We start from the raw sequence: 21,372 nt of genomic DNA on the forward strand, positions 1-21,372 counted from the left end.
GGGAGCTGTGGGGCAGGGCTGTGGGGTCACCCTCCGCTGCCACCATGGACACACCCCCCCGCCATGGGGAATGGTCCCTCCCAGCCCCACTGACACCCCAACCCCCCCGCCATGGGGAATGGTCCCTCCCAGCCCCACTGACACCCCCTCCCCGCCATGGAGAATGGTCTCTCCGCCCCCCCCCACCCCGTTGGGCCCGTCCGCTCCCCCCGCAGCCGGCGATGGTCGGTGCCGGCGCAGCCTCGCTCTGGCGTTTCCCTTCCGGGGTCAGAGGTTGCGGCGGCGCCGGGCCGGAAGTGGCTCTCGCCGGGGTCCGCTTCCGGCGGGGACCGGCACCGGGCAGCGGCAGGTACCGCGGGCGGGCCCGGGGCCTCGGGGCGACCCAGTCCCGCTCCCGGGGAGGGCGGTTCCGGGCTGTGCGCTGGGCGGCGGGGCCCGGTCGCTCGGCTCCGGGGGGCCCCGGGGCGGGCAGGGCCTTGGTGCCGCCCTCGGGCCCGGGAGTGCGACCGCCGGGGCGGGGGGGGGACACGACTCTCCTTGGGGGTATCCCGGGTTCAGTCCTGGGCGGGCGGGGGTGGCAGTTACCGGGGCACCGGGGTTTAATCCGTTACCGGCTCCCCGGAGGCTTCGGGGCCCGGGGAGCCCCGGGTGTCCCGTGGGGCGGCTCCCCCAAGGGCACCTTCCCCCGGGTGGGCCCGGATCCCTGTCCTGCGTTCTGTCCCCCGGTTTCACCGGCGGGACCGTGGCCCCGGCTCTCCCGGGAGCCGTTCGGCTCCTCCAAACCCCCGCCCGGCGCTGGCCCCGGGGGCAGCAGCAGCGCCTGATCCCGGTCACATCCTCCCGAAGCCGCCTCTGCGCTGACCCCCACGGGCACCCCCACGTTTGGAACCGCTCCGTGCTCGGGCACCGGGGCGAGCGGGGTGTGGGGTGAGCGGAGGGTGAGCACCGATCGCCGAGGCGCTCACGGCAGCGGAGATCCGGGCGGCTGAAGGCTTTGCCCCTCTCTAGTCGCTGTAACAAAGCTGCAGGGACCTCGGGGGCTTTTCTGAGGGGGAGCACAAGAAAACTTGCGGCACCTCCGGAGAGGAGGGGTCGGCTCCTGCCCGGGGACGGGACCCCCGAGGGGTTGTTGGGGTGTGGAGGGGCCGTCGGGGGTCCCGGCGCTGCTCCCCCCTCAGCCCCTTGGCAAACGCTGGCCCGGACGGCTCCGTGCGGAATATCCCGCGGCGATCCTGGTGCTCGTAGAACTGTTGTTTGCACCCGGTGTGGCTCGGGGGGGGCTGCCAGGCTGCTCTGGGTTTGGAGGTTCCTGTTAGCGCTGTTATCACTGACACATCCTCACTGATTCGGGTCCGGGGTCTCTGCAGGGACCTCGAGCTTTGTCCCCCGCCTGTGAGGGACCGATCGCCCGGCGGCTCGAGCGTGGGGCTGAGGTGTGAGGAAGGATGACGCTCCGTGGAGCATGGTGCTGTGGGGCTGGTGGCCATCGCTGCCCTCTGCCAGCCCTCTGAGACCCTCCTCTTGCTGTGAGGCGGCGTGAAGCCTCTCCCATCCCGAGCGTTTAAGGTCCTGCTCCGCATCCCAAAACGCAGCAGCGACCGGGCGAGACCTGGCTGAGGTTTTGTCACAGCACGGGGACACCAGACGCTGCCAGGAAGGTCCCGCAGTGGCTCCCGGGGACAGGAGCCCTCTCAAATGTTCAAGCAGGCTGGGGGGGCTGGCACCCACCAAGGGCACCCTGAGGGGGGGGTAGGAGAGGGGCTGGGCCTCAACTCTCAGCTGGTGCCAACTGGGGATTCAGGCAACCATGGTGCCACCAAAACCTGCTGAAAATGAGCGTGGAGGGTGTGCGGGGGGGAGGTGTGGGTTGGGGGGGGCTGCGGCTTCAAGTTAGGTGTAGAGAGGGGTCATCTGGGGGGAGTCAGCACCCAGCTTGGCTGCGAGGAGCCCCGGGGACGCCTTTGCCTGCGGGGAGAGGCAGGACCAGGCCCCGGGGCTGGCTCAGCCCTTGGCGGGCAGCGGCACTTCCCAAGGGGGTTGCAGGTCGCTCCCCGCACACATCCAGCGCTCGGAGCAGCGACAGCTGGGCGCTGCCTGCTCCCTGGGACCCTGCACACCGGGAGCCACTTCCCCGGGCTCCCCAGGGCAGCGGAGACACAGGGGCAACGGGACTGCGAGCCAAAACGACCGGTGGCCGGGGCTGGGCTGCCGCGCTGGCTCCGGGGGAACGCGCTGTTCACAAGGCTCTTGGAGTTTCCCCGTTTCTGCCTGCGGTGCTGGGGAGGGGACGGGCTCCCCGGGGGTCTCTGTGCCCAGGCAGCGGCAGCTCCTGTTTTTTTTCCTGTTGCTGAAGCCGCAGCCCCGGTGCCCCTCGTTGTTCTGATTTACCACGGCCGTTGCCTGTCAGCGTGCCGCCTCTGCTCGCTGTCCCTCGTGCCGCCGGCGCTGCCGGGAGCCAGCACGTAACGTGCCTGGCAGGGTGACCTTTCTGAGCGTAGACGCGGGCTCGGATTAGCCCTGGAAGGTGCTTTAGGGAAAGCTGCAAATCGGTGCGAGGACAGCTCGCTGTGGAGCTCCGCGCGGTGCCCTCGCTGCGGGATCACGGCAGCGCCTGGGCGCGCTCGAAAACCAAACGACCTCGGCCCTGGGGGGTCTTGGCTGTGAATGTGACGGGGCCTGTCCAGTGGTTTGCTGAAGTTGTTGGATCACTTCATGGGTTTTTTGGAGTGAGGTTTAGTGTCTAACTTAATATTTACGTTTTTTGTTTTAAAGGCATCTCTCCCCGCTAGGAAGCTCGGACGCGTGTTAGCGCCTGGTGAAACACCCACAGCTGGTGTCTCTAAAAGGCCCCGTCCCTCTCGCTCTCCAGGTGTTCTCTCTCCTGGTGCAGCGTTTGGTGCAAAGGCTGTAACTCTCACAAGAGGTGACATGAGAATTAGCTGTTGAAGTCGTCATGTGAGCTGAGAAGACACATTAATAGGAAGTCGGGGGCGCGGGAGGAAAGGAGAAGCGATGTCACAAGATGGAAAGGCTTCTTACTGTAAGACATGTCATTAACATGCAAACATGTGCTAATGAGAAGCTTGTGATTTGAATCTGAAAGCTGAGAGTGGAAAAGGGTGACACTGGGGTGGGAGTGACACTGGGGAGGGTGACTCCGGAGCTTTGCAGGGGCTGCTCTGACCTTCCACAGGGCCGGGCCAGGCCTCGGCACAGGCCTGGGGTCCATTTTGGTGCCCAGCATCCCGTTGGGGCTGGGCTGGGCTGCAGGTGTTGTGCCACGTGGAGTTCTGGGGCAGCACTTGCTGGGTGTTAGTTCTTGGTGTTGTCTCAGGGCACCTCTGTTCCGCATGTGCTTCCCACTGGGATTTGCGGGCTCACTGCCGACGGCGGCATCACCTTTTGTCCCTGCGCCTCTCACTGCTCGCTTTGTCCTCAAAACAGGAGGTCGCACCAGCAAAAAGAAACCAAATCTTTCCTCAGAGTCTTGAGAGCCCCCCCCCCCTTTTTTTTTGTTTTTTTTTTTTAAAACCAGAAAAGCTCTGAGGGGTCCCCAGTGCGGGTGCCTCTTCGGGCTGTGTTAGTGTCACCCGAGGTGTCCCTCTGGGCAGTGTGTGCCACTCGTGCTTCCCCTGTTGTGGTGGCTGTCAGAGCTGCGCTGCTCGAGAGCCCCCGAAAGCGGCTCGTGGCTCGGCAGCCGGTGTGGCTCACGCTGCGGAGGATGGCTGAATGCATAATACAACACCGGGGCGCTCAATAATTTATCTGTCACCCAGAAAAAGGCACATTTCTACACGCTCAGATCCAGCCCCTGCTCTTTCTGCTCTGAGCTTTCTCCTGCCTGAGGGAGCAGTCCCAGGCGAGGGGCCTCATCTAGGCTTAAAATATTTCTGCCAAACCCTGCTCTGTCCCACAGCCCTTGTCGCTGGTTCTTTCCCAGAAATTGGTTATTGCCGGTTGTTTTGGGATGGGCGTGCTAATGAAGCTGCGTTAAACCTCACCGGGAAGGCTGGGCTTTAGGGACGGGTGGGTTTAGGCTGGCTGAGCTGCGCGAGGGCTCGCAGCGGCTGCCGCTCTCTGCTGTGTCCCCGTGCTCTGCCGTGGCCCCGGCGCTGTCTCGGCGTCGGGGGAGCGGGGCCGGCGACTCTCGCAGGGTGATTTTAAAGCGCTGTGAAAGTTGCGGGGGGCTGCCTAAGTGCAAAGTGGTGTTTGAGGGAAGGAGGCGGCGACACCCTGCCGTAGAGGAGGAGGCAGCCCGTGCATGAGGTGATGTATTATTTAGCGCTCACAGATGTCTTTAACTTTTCTCAGTTTGAGATGGGTCCCTCGCTCGGAGCAGCGAAGGGCCGTGGTCGTTGCGGCTGATCCAAAGTGACAAGTCTTCCAGCTCCTCCCAAAGTGCCTCCGAGAGAGACTAACAGGGACTTGACAGGAGTCCAGCTTTGTTCCCTTTCCAGCCCTGCTGCTCCCCGGGGGCTGGAATGCAGAAGCTGCTGGTGCAGGGATCCCAAATCGCCCCAAATCCGGTTTTGCTCAGCTCTTGCAGTTGCCTCAGTGTCCGGTGGGGCTCGGCAGCACCCCTGGCTTCGCGTGCCCCATGGATCGCCCCTTCCCACAGGTCTGGGCGCAGTCTCGGGGCATTTTTCCTCGGATATTGCATGGCTGCAGCCTCCTGGTTGTTGCAGGCGTGATCTGTTGCAGACAGACAAACCTCACTCAGATCCTGGAGGATGCCGAACTGCTGGGGCAGTAGCTAAGGCAGCAAAGAATCTGGGGTTTTTTTGAGACAAAATGTCCTTGAGCAGGAGTGTTTTGCAGAGAAGGAGTTTGTAGCTGTGCCTTTGCCGTGGGTGACTCGGAGGTGGCGGAGCCAGGGACTGGCAGATCCCTGGGCTGACCTGTTTTGGCATCCTCTTCCCTTGTTTGTCTCCAGCGTGTTTTAGTTGCGCGGGGCATTAACATAGTGGCGTCCTTGTGCGGTGCTGACGGAGAGGAAAAATTTTAATACAATGGTTGGCACGAGCTGCGTGAAAACAGCCTTCAGACCTCAACACCTCGCTTGCGTCGGGGCTGTGTGCCTGGCACTGCCGGCCACCGCGGCCGGGACGGAGAGCGGCGCTTTCCCCTGCTGCCATCCTGCTGCTCTGCTTGGCCGGAGTCGGGTGTGAAACCCAGCGTCCTGCTCCTGAAGTGAGCCGGCTCCTCTCTCGGCTGTGCGGGATGGGATCCGACGGGATGATGGGCTCCCGAGGTTTGGTGGTTTGCCTTGTGCAACACACGGAGCCCGGCCCGGGAGCTTTGCCTCCGCGCCCCTGCGGAGGAGCCTGCCACAGCTTGGGGCGGCTCCGGGATCCCGGGGACTGCTCCTTTTCGGAGCACGGGCCTCCGCGGAAACACCCCGAGGCCCATTTTCCTGCTGCCACGGCACCTCCGTGGGGTTTGCCATCTGCTGCTCCGGCCGCTGGCTGTAGCCACCAGCTTGGCTCACTGTGCTCGAGCGTGTTCTGGGTGGCCGTCTCTGGGTTCCGGGGACAGTTGCTGGTGACCCCCTGTGCCTCTCAGCCTTTCACAGCTGATTCCTCCTTCCCTGCGGTGAGCAAGAGGGAGGGAAAGTCTCTGCCTGTGCTGGTGAACTTGAGGCGCCAGGGAGAGATGGGGCAGCCCTGGGTGTCTTCGCTTCAGAGAGGGAGGCTCTTTGCCAGCCCAAAAGCCAGTTTTCCCTCCAGAGCTGTATCAAACAGACAGGATCTCATTTGGGAATAGGAATATTTACCTTTAGAGGGGCAGAGGAGAAGGGGTATCCAGAGACCCGAGGCCTGAGTGTCCCCTTTGTGTCTCCCCACAGGTGATGCACTGACTTGGCAGATGTTGCCCCGCTTGACATAGGACCCAAGTGGCTTGGGCCAAGGATGAGCAAACCGACAGACCTGCAGCACGACCTGGAACGAAGCCTCCCAGCCATCGCGTCCATCAGCACCTCGTTCTCCCAGAGCCAGGGCTTCTCCCCCTATTGCTACTTCTCGCCAGAGAAGAGGAAAGCCATCTCGGATGTGAGGAGGACCTTCTGCCTCTTCGTCACCTTCGACCTGCTCTTCATCTCTTTATTGTGGATAATCGAATTGAATGTAAGTCGGGGGAAGCAAATCCGTGGAGCCTTTGCCCTTTTAAGTTGTGCTTTTTTAATGCAGTTCCCTCTGCGTTAATTGCTCCGTTTCAGAAGTCTTGGGCCAAGTCTTTGTTTGTTCTTCCCAGCGCTCTGGTGATTTGCGCTGGCTGAGAAGGCGATGCAGTTAGTGTAAACTAAAGTCCAGCTCGTTTCCTGCAGCCGGGCTCTGTTGTGGCTCTCCAGGGCTGTTAACGCCGTCACGTGGAGCGCTCTGTGTGTCGTGTAACAAGATCTGGAGCCCCTGGAATCGCCAGGTTGAGCCGTTGCCCAAAATTCCCTCCTGCTCCCCTTGCCTTAAGGGAAGCCGCTCGCTGTGTTTGCCAAGCAGCTGCCAACTGTGCAGTGTCTTGTTCTCAGAAGAGCGGGGTGGGATGTGCGGACCCTCCTCTCACCTGCCCAGCTGTTGGGCAGAGACAGAAGGGGCTTTGAGCTTTGGTCCCGATGTACTGACACTAATCTCAGCTTCCGAGAGCCGGAGGTGCTGCTCCACCTCAGAGGGGACTAGCGAAGGGGAACACAAGGGCTTTGGTCCTCTCCGAAGTGGCTGCCACACCTCTGCAGGCTGCTGTGTTTACTCAGCGTGTCGACTGTTGCAATGACCAGGGAAATCCAGTTTATTTACCTCAGTCCCATCGGGTCCAAGTTACTCCCTGGGCTGTATTTTGGTTTGATTTTTCCTGAACTGGTCCTGACTGGTTTCTGCCGTGGTGACGGCGGGTTTCGGGTACTACATGTCCTCCCGTGGAACAACCTGAGCAGAGAGGCAAGATGAACAGATAGACCCCAGCGCTTCTGCGTGCGGCCCTGCCGGTGTCTGGCCTTTATTTATCAGCACTAGATCCTGCGCTCACTTAGCGGCTCTTATCTCTGCCCTGTTTATCTCCTGGGTGTCTGCACTTAACAGATTGTCACGGCCGGCAGCTCCCTCACCCTGCCCGCTGCAGCCGGCCGTGCGGTGTCGAGAGCCTGAAGAGACCCCTGCTCCCCCCCGCCTAGGAAAAAGCCCCTCTCTGCCAGCATTCCAGCGATGCCAATGGTGTCCTGCACGCCCAGCTTGGACCCCAGCCTCCTGCTCGTGTCCCTGTTCGCTGGGCTGTCTGGAGACGTGCTGTCTACAAATCAAAAAAAATCCAGCCCCGGGGAGCTAAGCTGCCAGCGCGGTCACCAGGGTGATTCTGAGCCCAGGTCTTGCAGGTAGCCATTAATGAGTGACTAACTGCTGATATTTGGGCCCCGAGCTGAGATGCTGCATATTTAAAGCTATTAGGACAGCTTATTTGCCTAGTTATGAAGAGCAACGATTTTATATCATGACTAATGCTTTTTTTATCAAACCGTTTCCTTTGCTGCAAGATAAGCTGAGCAAATTGTCCCTCGTTAAATGTCTGTTGCCTGCAAGCTGTAATTCTGCGAGCTTGCTGCTCTCGGAGAGATGCCTCAGATGGTTCTTCTTCCTTGTCCATGGCAGTGGCCTGTATTTAAACTGAAAACACCTCTCAGAAATCATAATCCTTCCCCGTGTCTCGTTCCTCCCGCAGCATCTCATAGCGGAGTCGCGGTGTGGGGAAGAGGCTTCCCGTGGCGGCTCAGCAAAGCTGCCTGGCACGAGTCCTGGAGCCGCGGATCAGATAAAGCAATAGTGCAGAACTGCTTTGCCCCCCTCTCCCTGAATATTAAGCACCAGCCCTGACCTAGAGGGACCGCTTCCCGGTGGCTGCCTCTTCTGTCCTTGGACTGTCTGACAAGAGGGTGCCAGGACACCAGGCTGCCAAGAACTGGCCTGAGATCCACCAACTTGTTTCTCACAGATCATCAAACAGCTGTCAGCCTATACCAGCTTCCAGGCCAGCTGGGCTGCGTTCAAACCAATAGCCTAAAGGTGAAGCATTTGTTCCAGTTACCTGAGCCATCCGCTTCCTCATAAACAGCGATTCCAGGCTCCTGAGAACAGGATTTATGGTGTCAAAAGTACCAGGGCTGTCAGGCCCCAGATTGTCTCGGGGTGAGGCAAGAGAGCTCTTCTGTGAGCTTTTTCCACGCTCCCGTACGATATCCCAGAAAGCGGTTCTGCCTCTTTCAGATTTCCTTGCAGTCTCTCTGTGCCTGTGCATGTCCCTCGTCCTCCTCTCCTCCCTCTTCCCCTTTGCCAGTACGTTTGAACCCGCTGGTTGACTTCCTCCGTTGGGTTTCCTGGAGGGCAGCTCAGCACTGCTGTGAGCCCTGGGAAGCCAGCTGGCCTGGAAGAAGGGAGAGGGGATCCCTCGGTGCTTTGCACGAGGACGATGGCAGTTTAAATTCCACCAGCTTGCCGAGTGACCCCTGAGAGCCCTCGCGGGGGAGATGTTTTGATTGTCCAGCTGGAGACACTTTGTTCGGTGCGTTACTGAAGGTGCTAGAGAAGCAGTTTCCTGTGGTTTTCCATTTTTTTCCGTGTGCCCTCCCGTACAGCTGAAGTCTGTCACCTGAAGCCACGCAGAGAAGCGGTAGGCACGAGTGGGAGGTGGTGTCCGACCGAGCGCTTTAGGCTGTGAGAGTTGTGATCCGGTGGCGCCGGATGTGCTGAGCCCAAGGAGCGGCTTCTCGGCGTTGGAAAGCCCCCACGTAGAAGTGTTTTAATGTACCCTCGTGCTGCTCCAGCTCTGGCTACCCGGCTCGTGCTCCTCAGTGTGAAACCGAGGGTGAAATGGGCTGTTGTATCCTCCCGTGGTCCTGTGTTGGCAGACCAGCCCACATCCCGCGTGCCGCAGGCATTTGTATGCCTGATGCATAACCTGACCTGGCGGGAACCTCTGGGCACCGCTTGGCCGGTTTCTTTCTACCATTAGTTTCTTATCAGTGCACTCAATAACGTTCTGGTTTCCTGTCTCCCCTTCAGACCAAGGATGGCATTCAGAAGAACTTGGAGAACGAAATCATCAATTACAATTTCAAGACCTCTTTCTTTGATATATTTGTGAGTATCCCAGACTTGCTGCAGGTGAGGAAACAGCTTTGGAGCTGGAGGGGGTGGCACGGCTGAAGGCTGGGCAGGGAGGATCTGGGTGCCGGGGAGGGGGAGCTGGGGTCTCCCCGCAGCCTTGCCCCTCGCCTGGCTCTGTGGAATTGGGCAGGTCGCAGCCTTGACCCCGTCTGTCGAGTCAGCGAGCTCCTCGGGCATTGGCCCCTGTCTGTGTCCTCCCAGCACCTGGCAGAGGGACAAGGGCAGTGACTAGTGTCGATGGCTTTTTGTTTTTAAAGGTCTTGGCTTTCTTTCGGTTTTTTGTGTTGCTGCTGGCCTATGCAATCGTAAAGCTGCGCCACTGGTGGGTCATAGCGGTAAGAAGGCAATTTTTGCTTTCCTGTTTTTAAGTTTTCCTTCTCCGCCTGGCATTTGCAGGGATCTGAGATACGTACGTTTATTTTTCAGGTCACTACGTTGGTATCCAGTGCCTTCCTGATTGTGAAGGTCATCCTCTCCGAGGTTGGTTTCCTTGAGCTCACGGGGGATTGCTTTGTGATTGCTTGACGCTGCTGTTTTCCCGTTTGTGTAAACTCCCTGTGGTTTGTGCTTTCTTCCACGCAGCTTCTGACCAAAGGGGCTTTCGGCTATTTACTTCCTATCGTCTCGTTTGTCATTGCTTGGCTCGAGACTTGGTTCCTGGATTTTAAAGTCCTAACTCAGGAAGCAGAAGAGGAACGATGTGAGTATTTTGCTCCCCTCTGGTAGGAGTTGGCAGATGAGAGTACCAGGCCTGGGGTTTCTGCTGCTTTGGCAGCACCTTGACAGATCTGACATTTATAGAGAAGTGATCTCTAGGCTGGCTGTGACGGTAAGTGCCTGACTCAATTCTGTTATGGTATATAAGTCCCTTCAGGGGAAGAAAATACCAGATTATAAAAAGCATCTTTTAATTGAGTGGAGGAAAACATGCCAAATTCCCCAATGTCTGGGTCCTGAAGCCAGACGTGTTGGAAACAGAGCTCACCTCCACATCGGAGAAAATGTTTTGAAACAGTGGGACAGATGCCAGGCGGGCTGTTGGACTCTCCGTCTCTGGATATCTGTCTTCAGATCTGGGCTGGAGACCTTTCGGGGAGGATTCCTTCAGTCGCAGACACGTTACAGGGGCGCGGCGTGAGTTACGCTCTGTGAAATTTTACAGCCTCCGGTCACTGAGGTCAAGACTAAATGGAGGTTGAGTTTGACCTAATGCTTTACAAATTACCCTGCAGTGCCGGGAAGTGTAACTTCCAGAGGGCCTTCTAGGGAGTAGGTGCTCGGCCTGGACTGGCGTGGCTGCCCGATCCTAGAGCAGGAGAAGGAGTTTGTCGCTCTCCCAGGCTTAGCTGACGAACGAGGGCTGGGAAACGGCACGTAAACCAAGGAGTATTTGTCAAGCGGGGCTCGATCAGAAATGCACTGACTGACTGGAAAACACCAGGGGATGTTTGGGTCTTGCAAGGAGGCTTTAAGATGAAAAATGATCAAGTGTTTAATGCCTCTATTGGATTAGGCTCAGGTTCCAAATTGCTTCCAGGGGAAGCTCTTATTTAATTAGATGCTTAATCGCCTTTGGATTTGACAGGCAGAAGAGCCCATTGATCTCCATGCAGATAAAATGTCTGAAACAAAAGATGAGGCAATAGGAGCTGAAAAGCTTGTGGGCTGGCTGGTGTCAGTGTGAAAAGACCGGCTGTATCTGGAAGCAAGTGGCTGGGAGGGTGGATGGGGTGGGAGCCCCGGGACCCCTTGGTTGCCACGTGCGTAAAACCTCGTGCTCTGGTTCGCAGGGTACCTGGCAGCCCAGGCCGCAGCCTCTCGCAGCTCCCTGCTCTACCCGGGGGCCCTTTCCGAGGGGCAGTTCTACTCCCCACCAGAGTCCTTCGCAGGTAAGATGTGCTCTCCTCCCCTTGCTTCCCCAGCTTGTTCCCCTCACGGCGTTCCTCCTGGGTCTCCTCACCTCTGTAATCGCCTCCTCCCCGAGCTCCGTCTCATTATCCCGGCCCGTGGCGGGTGGCAGGGCCTCCAAGAACCGACGCTGCACAACGGGCTCCCCTCTCCTCGTGCTGTGCCTGGGCAGGGGAGGCACGGCCGGGCTCAGCCCCGCGCGCCTGCCTTCAGCTCTGTGGGAAACTGGAGCCTTTTGTGGTTTTGGGATTAAATGCTCTTAACTGCGGCTGAAGTACTCGGAAAAATGCTGCCCTCGGGGTGAGGGCACGGGGGTGAGTTGCCACAAGCAGGTGAGGATAAGAGCTGGCAGCGTGCCCCTGCGCTGTGCCACTGCCTCGTGCTGGCTCCGGAGACCTCCCCGGCTCGGGAGTGAGGAGACGTCAGCCGGGGCGATTGTCTGGGTGTAGCTGACACCCTGCTCCTGCTCAGCTGTGCTCCGGCTGCGGCGCGGAGGCGTTTGGGGAGGCAGGGCCTGGGCTGTGTCGGGGTCGTCCCCGCTGACAGCCCTTCCCGTCGGACAGGGCGCAGGGATCGGATGCTGTCTGTCCCCCACGAGAAGCTCCCAGGGAGATGGTGCAAGCGGGGTCTTCATCAACTGTGTGTTAATTGTGTGTGTTCCCCCCTAGGGTCAGACAACGAGTCGGACGAGGAAGGTGCAGGGAGGAAGGCGCTGACAGCTCAGGTAAGCAGAGACAGCTTGGCCCGAGGCTGGCTGACCCTGCCCGTCACCTTCAGGCTGATCCAGGGTCTCTGACAATCCTGCAGGCCCTGTCAGGGTGCTGGACCTGCAGAGCACCACAGGCTGCTGTCCCTCACTTCCCAGCCTTCTGTTCTGGGGATGTTTGGCCGAGGAGCTCCGTGGTGGCCACAGGAGGGGGGTCCTTTGGGCAACACCCGACACGAAAACCCTTGCCAGGGCCACGTGCTCTCCCCCGCAGCGTCCCACAGGGCTGGGATTCCAGCTCTGCCTCCTGCCTGTCCCTCTCCCCTCTCCAGTCCCTGGTTATGGGGTCACATACCGTGGGCATCGCCTCCACCGTCCCCGCTGAACTGTGGCTCGCGGGCCTTTGCCTCCCCAAAGCCTGGCTTGGGCACAAGCTGCTTTCTGCTCTTTTCCAAGCGGTTCTGCTGCCGTTCAGCCCCAGCTCTGGCACCTCTGCAAAAGGAAGCTCCGCGCATCCCATCGCCCTTTGCCTGCTGGAAACCCTTACGTTAAGGCGGGAGACTCGCTGGTAGTCGCAGCTGGTGTGTGGATACAAGCCAGGGCGGGGAGCGTGACTTTGAGCTCCAAAATGAGGCCTCTGTGACCCAAATTAAGAGATTTCTGCGGTGTGGTGATGGGAGATATCCCCTTTCCCTCTGCCAGCCCTGGGAGGGGGGTTCGCAAGCCTTACACACACGCTTCGGGCTTTCTGCAAACCTGGCTAATGAAATGCTCCCTCCCCTCCTAGGAGAAGGAGTATGTCCGACAAGGCAAAGACGCCATGGAGGTTGTGGACCAAATCCTCGCCCAGGAGGAGAACTGGAAGTTCGAGAAAAACAATGCAAGTGTCCCCCCGCCCCACCTGCCGGGCAGCGCTGCCGGCAGAGAGCACGGATGGCTTAGCAAAAACGGGAGGACAAATGAGGCTTTTGAAACCTCCTTGCGACATGAAAAATTAACAAGCGTTACAATTACCTGATTGAATTAGGAATCTATTCCAGTTCAGTTAAATGTAAAATCCCCTCTTATTTAATTAGACGTTTAATTGCCTTCCTGTTTGACAGGAGAGAGCCCATCACTCCTCCCTCTAGACGGCAGGCAGGCAGGGGCGGTCGGCTCACCTTTGGTAGGCGCTGGGATGCGGAGCCGTGGCTGCCGGCGCGGTGCGGGGGGAGAGGAGCCACGCTGGCCCCGCGGCGCTCCCAGACGGCCCCGCTGCTGCAGCTCTGCCCTCGCTCCACAGCCAGGACTCAGCGTTCCGGGGAGACCACGCCAAGGTGGGGGCTGGCCTTTCTGGCCAGCTTTGGCGCACCTGGGAGCAGGCGAGTGGGGCACAGCCTGCTCCTCCCACCCCCAAAGCCGTTTGTGTCCCCCCTTCCCCAGGACACGGACTCTGTGGGTGCTGGAGTGTAAATCAGGAATGTGTTTCTTCCTTACATCTTTCCGCGGTGGCTTTGCCAAAGGGCTCTGGCTGCCCCTCGTGCCTCTTGCTTCGGGCAGCACGGAGGCGCACAAAGCAAAGCAGACCCTGCCCTGCCTCGTTCCTCGCTGCCCTGGTTCGTTCCCTGAACTGCAGGAGAGTTTTCTGGGGTACCTAGAGCCCCTTCCTCTCTCTGAAGGCTGGAGAGAAGGGGGCAGCCTCTCTGCCCTCTAAACCCAGCCTTGCTTTCTGCTTGTGGGCTCACAACACGATTGGGGTGAGAGTCCTGCAAACTGCAGTCTCATCTGGTGTTTAAAATTCCCCTGTCAAGTGATCCATTGTCTGATGCCAAACTAGCTGGGCAGATTGTTTTCTTTATCCAAAGGGGGATGGATTTAAATAGACTAATCAGAGTTTAACACAGGGCTAATGATGAAAGGTTATCATCTGTCCATCCCTAACCCCTCCAGGGAGCCTCTTCTCAGATGTAGGTAACAACAGCAGTGTTGGCAAACTCGCCCCTTTCTCTTACCCTGGTGTTGGTAGCTTGCTACAAAGAGAATTTGACCTTGACGTGGAGTTTGCAGGCTGGCACGGGGCGGTTTCTTTTTCCGTCTCATCCCTGCTGCCGCTCTGGATATTGTTTTGTTGATGGAAATTTGTGCGTGTGTGCATCTGAAACGTGCTCAGTGCGGTTCGCGTGCTGGGGTCACTGTCGGGGGGACGGGGGGGGACGTGTGAGGGCTGGAGAGGGTCCCTCCGCACGACACCGCGAGGCGGGACGGCTCCTGCAGCCGCAGCGTTTGCAGTTGACTTTACCCCAGACAGAAGCGCTTCCTTTTGTTAACATAAATATAACTTTATTTCTCACACAGGACTTTGGTGACGTTGTTTACACTTTTGAAATACCTTTCCATGGCAAGACCTTTATTTTAAAGGTAAGAACCTTCCTGGATCACTTCTGTAGGCTGCGTGGTTTGGGCGAAGAGCGACGGCTCTGCTCAGAGCCCCGGCTCAGCTTTCACACCCGCTCCTGGCCCTGGCAGGACAGGTCAGGCAGCAAAGCACGCTCTCTTTGCTCGAGACAGATGAACTGCACTGTGCGCTCTAGGGAATCTCTCCAGGAAAGCCCCTTGGCTGGCAGACAAACTCCCCAGCAAATATGCTGGGCCCCAGTCTCTGCTGGTAGAAGTGGGAGCAGGTGACTGCAAGACTCGCTTCCAACCCCAGCATCTAGGACTAATCTGACCAAGGAGGCTAATTGGAACTAATTGCCAGCAAGACCAGGGCTGAGCGTGCGTCTGCTGCTGCCTGGCATGGAGAAGAGCTGCTCGGAAGTGCCTCGCTCCGTGCCCTCGCTGGAGTGGCTTGGCTGTAAACCACGCTTTAATGAAGCATTGGTGCTGCGGTGGCTTTTCTTTGTTCCAGTGCATATGTTGCCTCGCTGGCAGGAGCTGCCAATGGAGCAGCTCTGTATCCGCGAGGAAAAGCTGGATGGTCCCACTTTACTGCATTAACCATTTGCCTCCAAAGATCCCCCGTCCCACAGGGACGTGGAGAAATGAATGTTGTTTGTGCTGGAGCTCAGAAAGAGCTTTTCAGCAACTTCCCAAAGCAATCGCGCAGGCGGCGGAACCGCTGATAAAAGTGGGGTGAGGGTGGGAGAGGAGCCAGCCCCAAGGTCCGTCTGTCTCACCGTGCTACAGACAGACACTTGCCCTCTCTGCCAGCAGCAGGGACAGGCGGGCAGCGCTTCAGCGACTGCCGAAGCCTGAGCTCTGGTCTCTCTGACTCCCCGTGTGCCCTCCAGGCCCCCCCCGGAGCGACAGCACCATGGCAGGGGGGTGACAGCCGTGGCTTTGCTCCCCTCCTGTGTTATTCCAGTTGTTCTTTGTGAGCTGCCCTGCGTTCCTTAAAAATAATCTTAGCAAAGTGGAGCGGGGGACTGGCTAACTGCTCTGGCTCTGTCCTCAGGCTTTCCTGCAGTGCTCTGCTGAAACAGTTTACCAGGAGGTTATTCTCCAGCCTGAGAAGATGATCCTGTGGAACAGAACAGTGGCAGCTTGCCAGGTGAGCGTGCTGGACAAAGATGGCTTAATCACAGGAGCTCCTTGGAGCGGAGAGTTGGAGCTTCCCAGTCCAACACCGGCTGTCGGCAGTGCCCAGGCCCTACTGGAGCTTAGCTGGATCCGAGTCACCGAGGCGTTAAATCTCCGCCGCTCATCCGTACGATCCGAATGCTCTGCGGTAGCCAGCTGCATGCGTGTGCCCATCCAAAAGCCCATGAGGTGGGCAGGGAGACGGGCCAGTGGCTGAGCCAAACCTGCTTTTGCTTGGTGGGGTTTGTGCCGTTGGTGTGGCAGGGATCCGGAGGCAAAGGCTGCGCCCCCAGAAAGGCAGAGGGACCAGTCCCAGAGCAGGGGACAGACCTGTGCGCCCGCTGCCAAAGAGCTTGTCCCCCTCAGCCCTGGATCAGACACTCTGGTTGCTTTGAATCCTGCTGCTGTTTTAGGGGAGGGTCCAGCTGTTGGCAACTGCGACCTGCAGGCACAGTCTGAGGAAATATCTCTTCTTTTTATTTATTTATCCCCCCCCCCCAGATCTTGCAGCGGGTTGAAGACAACACGATCATCTCCTACGACGTGGCAGCTGGGGCTGCAGGCGGTGTTGTCTCCCCAAGGTCAGTTTATTCCGCTGTCTCGTTTGTGCTGAGCCCCTGAACGCTCTCCTAAAACACGGAGAGAAGCATCTGCCTGTGGTGAGAGAGCTCTGCGCCCCCCCCCCGCCAGCTCTGCCCCCCGCTGCTGCCCGGGAGCTCCCGGTGTTGGCGGGGCAGGGCTGCCTGTGTGGGTAACGCTCCCAAAGACAAGGAGCCCCTGAAGTCTCCTCCAGACGTTTCTGGCAGGAGTCTCGGAGCTCAAAGTCTGTCTTGGTTGGTCTCCCCGATAGCAGTGGGGCGCTGGGCTCTGTCCTATGCGGCCGTACCTCTGCCACGGCCTTTCCCGGCAGCCCGGAGAGCGGGATCTGCTCCTCCAAAGTCCCGTGCACGTTCTAGAGCGGTCGGTGCCGTTTCTTTGCTTAGGGATTTCGTGAACGTGCGCCGGATTGAGAGGAGAAGAGACAGGTACATTTCCTCAGGGATGTCGACCACGCACAGCCTCAAGCCTCCGCTCTCCAAGTATGTCAGGTAAGAGGCAGGTTTGATTTTTTTTTTATCTGGTATCTGACACACACGCTTTGCTTAAGCTTAGGGCAAAGAGCCACTTAAATGAAAACCCTGCTGTCTTCCTGGCAGCGTTTGCAGGAAGCTAATCTATTTGTGGAACTAAACCTTGCTTTCCTTGTTCTTCTTCCTTTGTTAAAGAAACTCTCCGTGCTGTTCAGTGTTGCTCGGGCGTTTCCCAGCTCAGGGGAGTGGAGGTGCCGACCAGTAACAGCACAAACCCCAACCCAGTCCGCATCCTGTTTATGTAACAGTTAATTCCCAAACAGGGCCAGCTGCCATTTCTGAGGGGCAGTAAACAGCTGACTGTGGCTCGCTTTGAGCCTCTCGCATGCCTTTTGCTTCTCGTAAGCCGGTCGCTTACTGACTTTAAAGGCTGAGGACATTGGGAGATGGTCCCGTGGGCGAAACGAGCTGCGTCAGGATGGACGAGCTCCCAAAGTGTCGGCAGGTCCCTGGCCTCTCCCCTTCCGAAGGGACAGCTTAGCCCGGCTGGTGATGGATCTCGGCGGGGTTAGTTTCATCAAACAAGGCCTCCTTGTTACTGTCTGCTCCGGTGCCTGGGGCCCAGCTGTGCCACTTCACACACTGACTTTGTTTTTCCTAATAATCTGGTTAAAGTAATTGACATTTTAACTCAGAGCCGTTATAGCTGCCTCAGTCTATTTAAGTGCTGGGGACTTCAGGGCCTAGAAAAATCTTTTTACAAATGTATGCAGCAAAAATAGCATGTTCCTGAACAGGGAAGGGAAATCTGTATTTGGGCTGTGTGTGTGAGCACAGCTCTTCTCTCTGAGACGGATCAGATGGTGCGAGGAAGGATCTGGGGGCTGCAGCGACAGGGCTCCCCGCGCCGAGCCTGTCCTGACCGCGCAGGGTTTCCCTGGCCGCTCGCCTTTCCCTGGGACCTCTGGTTTGCACCCACTTCCACAGGGGTTGTGCCTCGGAAACCATCCCCGTGGTGAAGCAGCGGCGGGGCTGGCACGGTCCGGAGGCAGAGGCAGCTTCTCAGCCGGCGGCCCTGGCACCGCCGCTGCCAAGGCACCTGTGGGAAACCTGCCCCGCCGTGCTCGCTCGTGTGCCCGCAGCCAAAGCAGATCCCTTCCCGGGCACTCTGCGCATCTGCTCTTGCCCCGCTGGGCGCTCGTCCTCGCTGCCAGGCGCAGGGGGTAGCTGCTGCTGCAGGAACTAGCGCAGGATCGCCGCGGCGCACCCCAGAGCGCTAAAAAAACCAGCTTTTCAGCCGGCCCCGGCTCTGACTGTGCGCTCTCGGTTCCCCGCAGGGGTGAGAACGGGCCCGGAGGATTCATCGTACTGAAATGTCCCAGCAACCCCAGGGTCTGCACCTTCATCTGGATTCTCAACACGGACCTGAAGGTAAAACCAGTTTGTTGCTGATGCGCCAGCGCTGCGGCCGTCTCCCGTCCCCGGCAGAGCTCAGCAGCAGGCTCCGGCATCCCCCGCGCCGCGCAGGCTGCGTGCTGAGGACCCGCTCTGCGCTCCCAGCAGCTCCAGCCCCGCTCCTGAAAGCGGCTCGTTATCAACAGCTGCCCCAAAGGCCCTCGGGTTTTGCTGGTGGAGGTTAAACGCGACTTGAAAAATCACCCTCTTTCCCCCTGAAGCTGCCCCAGGCGGGGTGGGGAGGCTCTTCCTTACCTGGCAGAGATCTTGCTTAGGGGTTTCACCTCTCTGTGTGCTGGACTGGGGGAGAGGAGATTTTTATCCTCTTTGGGGGCTGAAAATAGCAGGGCATGGGGAGTGTTGTCTGGGTGCTTGCTGCTCCCCGGAACCCACCGAAGGGGTGATTCGCCCCCAGTGCCCGTACCCTGGTCAGACGCGGCCGCCCCGGCGCGCGTGGGGCTGCGGCCGTGCCCGGGGAAAGGCGCTTCGGCCCTGGGAGCTGCCCCAAGTCTGGACTATTTGTGGAGCCGCGTGTCGAGCCCTCGCTGGCGGCCCAGACAAAAGGCAGCGCACGAAGGGAGCCGGGGTCGGGCGGATGGTGGGGGGGGAGCCGAGCTGGCCCGTTTTCTTCCTCCTCTGAAGGTTGACGTGGTAACGGGTGCTGCAGCAGCGAGCACAAAGGCTCCATTCATCAGCGCTCTGCTGCAAAGCTGCGCGGCCCCCTCCCCTCCCACGTCCCCTCCCTCCCCACAGAGCAGAGCAGCTCCTGCCTGCTTGGGAAACGCTTTGGAGAGGGTTTGCAGGAGCGCTCGGGGCAGAGCAGCGCGCGGCCCCGCGCCCCTTCGCGCTGGAGCTGGGTTTTCCTTCGCGGATCCGGCTCCGACGCCTCTCCCGCCCCGCCGTAACGAGGGGGTTTGGAGGGATAACGAACCCGTTTGGTTGTGCAAGATGGGGCTCAGAAAGGAAAAATGTTCCTTGTGCTTCCCGGGCCGGAGAGCGCTCGCCCACGGCCGCTGCTGGAAGAAATGTCGTAGTGGCCGAGCTATTAATAACCCACCCGGCGACTGCTTCCACCATCTTCCTGAAGGGCCCTGCTGGTGCCCAGACCCCTCTCCTGCGCTGCCTTGCTATTTCCTCTGGCCCTGACAAGTATTTATAGCACATGGCTCATCCCTTCCTGCGACGAAGGGTGAGAATTACACACGTGTGTGTGTTTGTGTCCATGACGGAGCTTCGCCCCAGAGCTCATTTCAGGGAAGCGTTTGAAATGGCTCCTGCACCAACGGGCCCACAATCTCCTGCCCCCCCGAGTTGCAGAGAAAACCTGCTCCAGGGCAAAGCCTCTGCCTCCTGCCCTGCTGAAACACCCCAGTCCAAAGCAGGGGGTCCTCCTCTGCCTACCTGACCCCCCAGGATTGTTGGCTGCCCATCCCTGCCTGCACTTGGGCCCCGTTCTCTGCCCCGGGACCCTGCACCAGCCCCCAGCCCTACCTCAGCTCCCTTCCCCCGCAGAAACAAGGATTATTCTTCTTTTTTTTATCTTTTTTTTTTTTTTAATGCATCTCACATAATAGAGCACAGGCCGAGGCGGTTAGGGTTGAGTCGTGCAGGGCTTTTTTAGAGAAATCAAAACGCATTTCAGTTCCTCCCCCGGAGCAAGCTCCTTGACAGCAGCAGCTCCCCGCGGCGCCGCTCGTGCATCCCTCAGGTCAGGCTGGGGGTGCAGGGCCGAGCCCCCAGCCTCGCGCTGCCTCACAGCTCCCCGTTTCTCTGCTTTCCCCGCAGGGTCGCCTGCCCCGTTACCTGATCCACCAGAGCCTGGCCGCCACCATGTTCGAGTTCACCTTCCACCTCCGCCAGCGGGTCAGCGAGCTTTCCAGCAAGCCCTGAGCAGCGGGGACCTGCCCTCGCCGGACATTCTTCTGTCCTCTCTCCTCCGCGGCCGGGGGACGGCCAGGAGAGGACCCTGCAGCCCCTGGGGCCTCGCCACGACCCCCCCCGGGAGGCTGCCCTGTGCAAACAGCGCTGAGATGAGACCGGGGGGGGGGGTGCTCCTTCTCCCACCACCGGGGCCCTGAAACCACTGACTGTTGCGTGCCAAACCCCTGCCCCGCCATCTGACCCCCCCCTGCCCCTCACGCAGGGGTTGGGGGCTCATCTGGGACCCCCAGATTCCTCTACTTGTGCCCCAGTTGGAGGAGAAAGAGGGGCCGGAGGCGAAGGCCACGCTGGGGTGAGGACACGGGTCCGGCCCCTTGTTGTCCAGACGAAGCCCTGGGCCAGGCTCTGCGTGGGGGGGTGAAGCTGCAGTTTGGGCCGGGCTCGGGGCTGTGCCCCCCACCCTACTCCTTGCAGGAGGGGACGGGGTGTGGGGTTCAGCACAGGGGACCCCTCCCAGGTTGTTCCCTGGTGCTTTTGGGGCTGCTCAAATCTCCCCTTGGAGCTTGGCAGAGCTCCTGTGTGTCCCCCCCCCCTCCCAGCTCCCCGCGGAGGCAGAGTGCGATTTGCCTTAAGCAGAGACTTTTATCCTTTTTGGAGGGGGGGGGTTGTAGGGTTGTAGGGGGGGGGGGGGATAATGTGGGGGCGACTGCGCCTTCTTTTCTACCTGTGAGCGCCGGTGCCGTGTTCTGCGCTATAAAGGGAAACAGCGCGCAGCCGCCCGCACGCGGGGGCACACGCCGGCAGCGCTGCGGCGAGGGGGGAGCGCCCACGCCAGCCCCCCCCCACCCCTCCCCGGGGCTTTCTGCATCCCCCAACTCTGTCCTGGGGGGTCCAGCCCCCCCCTTCTCCCTCTCCGTGCCTGCGAGGGGCGATGCCTCGGGTCAGAATTAAAAGCCTTGCACTGTTTGCAGCGAGACGTCTTTGTAGGGCGAGGGAGTAAAAGCGAGGAGGGGGGGGAGCAGCTGGGGGGGGGGCAGGGCCAGCCTGAAGCCCCCACCCTCAAAGGACGGGGCCTTCAGGCTCCTTGGGTGGGTGTCACTGTCCCCCAGCCCGTGGTGCCACAGCCACGTTTCCCCAAACATCCCCTGGCCCTGGGTTGTTCCCCTGGAGCGGGACCACCACGCCTGGGGGGCGATGGCCCGTGTGGCTCGGGGGAGCTGGGGACCCGTGGCCCCTCGCCACGGCCACTGCCCGCCTGTTTGTAGCCCCCAAATAGCCCGGCTCGGGGAGCCTGGGCTTGCCCATCCCTGGGGGGACGCTGTGATGGGACCCCAATGTCCCTTCTGCGGGCAGTGACAGGGCCACCACCGCACGGGTGGCATGGCCACCACCTTGGCACCCACAGAGCCGTTGCCACCCCCCAGGGGGGGCCAGTGCCAGCGCCGCAGTGGACAGGGAAAGGCCAGACGTGCCCTGGGCGGGGGCCAGGGGGGTCCTGCCTGCACCGTCACGTTGCTGGCAGCGTCTGTCCCACGTCCCCACGGGGGATGCAGCCTCGGGGGGTGCCACCACGGTGTGGCAAGCAGCCGGCGGGCGCATGGGGTGACACACGTGTTCCCAGTGCCACCCCCCTGCTTGCTCCGAGGGG

The 21,372-nt window shown here is 59.8% G+C and overlaps 1 protein-coding gene across 2 annotated transcripts; it reads left to right on the forward strand.

Annotated features, from left to right (window-relative positions):
* Window positions 1-268: 268 nt before the first annotated feature.
* STARD3 (StAR related lipid transfer domain containing 3) lies at window positions 269-20,690 on the forward strand. 2 transcript variants are annotated; one of them, XM_074892095.1, is made up of 15 exons: window positions 269-349; window positions 5,846-6,125; window positions 9,042-9,119; window positions 9,404-9,481; window positions 9,573-9,626; window positions 9,729-9,846; window positions 10,937-11,035; window positions 11,723-11,778; window positions 12,548-12,640; window positions 14,095-14,157; window positions 15,194-15,289; window positions 15,820-15,899; window positions 16,302-16,406; window positions 17,726-17,819; window positions 19,629-20,690. In XM_074892095.1, the coding sequence occupies exons 2-15, from the start codon at window positions 5,910-5,912 to the stop codon at window positions 19,731-19,733; spliced, it is 1,335 nt and encodes a 444-aa protein (XP_074748196.1). In that variant the 5' UTR covers window positions 269-349; window positions 5,846-5,909; the 3' UTR covers window positions 19,734-20,690. The 2 variants fall into 2 exon arrangements, with proteins under 2 accessions (XP_074748196.1, XP_074748197.1); XM_074892096.1 differs by lacking the exon at window positions 269-349 and adding an exon at window positions 3,019-3,040.
* The last annotated feature ends 682 nt before the right edge of the window (window positions 20,691-21,372 follow it).

The sequence above is a fragment of the Strix uralensis genome, chromosome 22 (genome assembly GCF_047716275.1).
Source record: "Strix uralensis isolate ZFMK-TIS-50842 chromosome 22, bStrUra1, whole genome shotgun sequence".
Classification (NCBI taxonomy): Eukaryota; Metazoa; Chordata; class Aves; order Strigiformes; family Strigidae; genus Strix; species Strix uralensis.

What these genes read in the sequence shown, in the direction of transcription:
- STARD3 (XM_074892095.1), top strand. Translation starts at nt 5,910, where the DNA reads ATGAGCAAACCGACAGACCTGCAGCACGACCTGGAACGAAGCCTCCCA. An exon ending in GGAAGTTCGAGAAAAACAAT is followed by an intron (nt 12,641 to 14,094) that starts GCAAGTGTCCCC and finishes TTTCTCACACAG; the next exon opens with GACTTTGGTGACGTTGTTTA. An exon ending in GAACAGTGGCAGCTTGCCAG is followed by an intron (nt 15,290 to 15,819) that starts GTGAGCGTGCTG and finishes CCCCCCCCCCAG; the next exon opens with ATCTTGCAGCGGGTTGAAGA.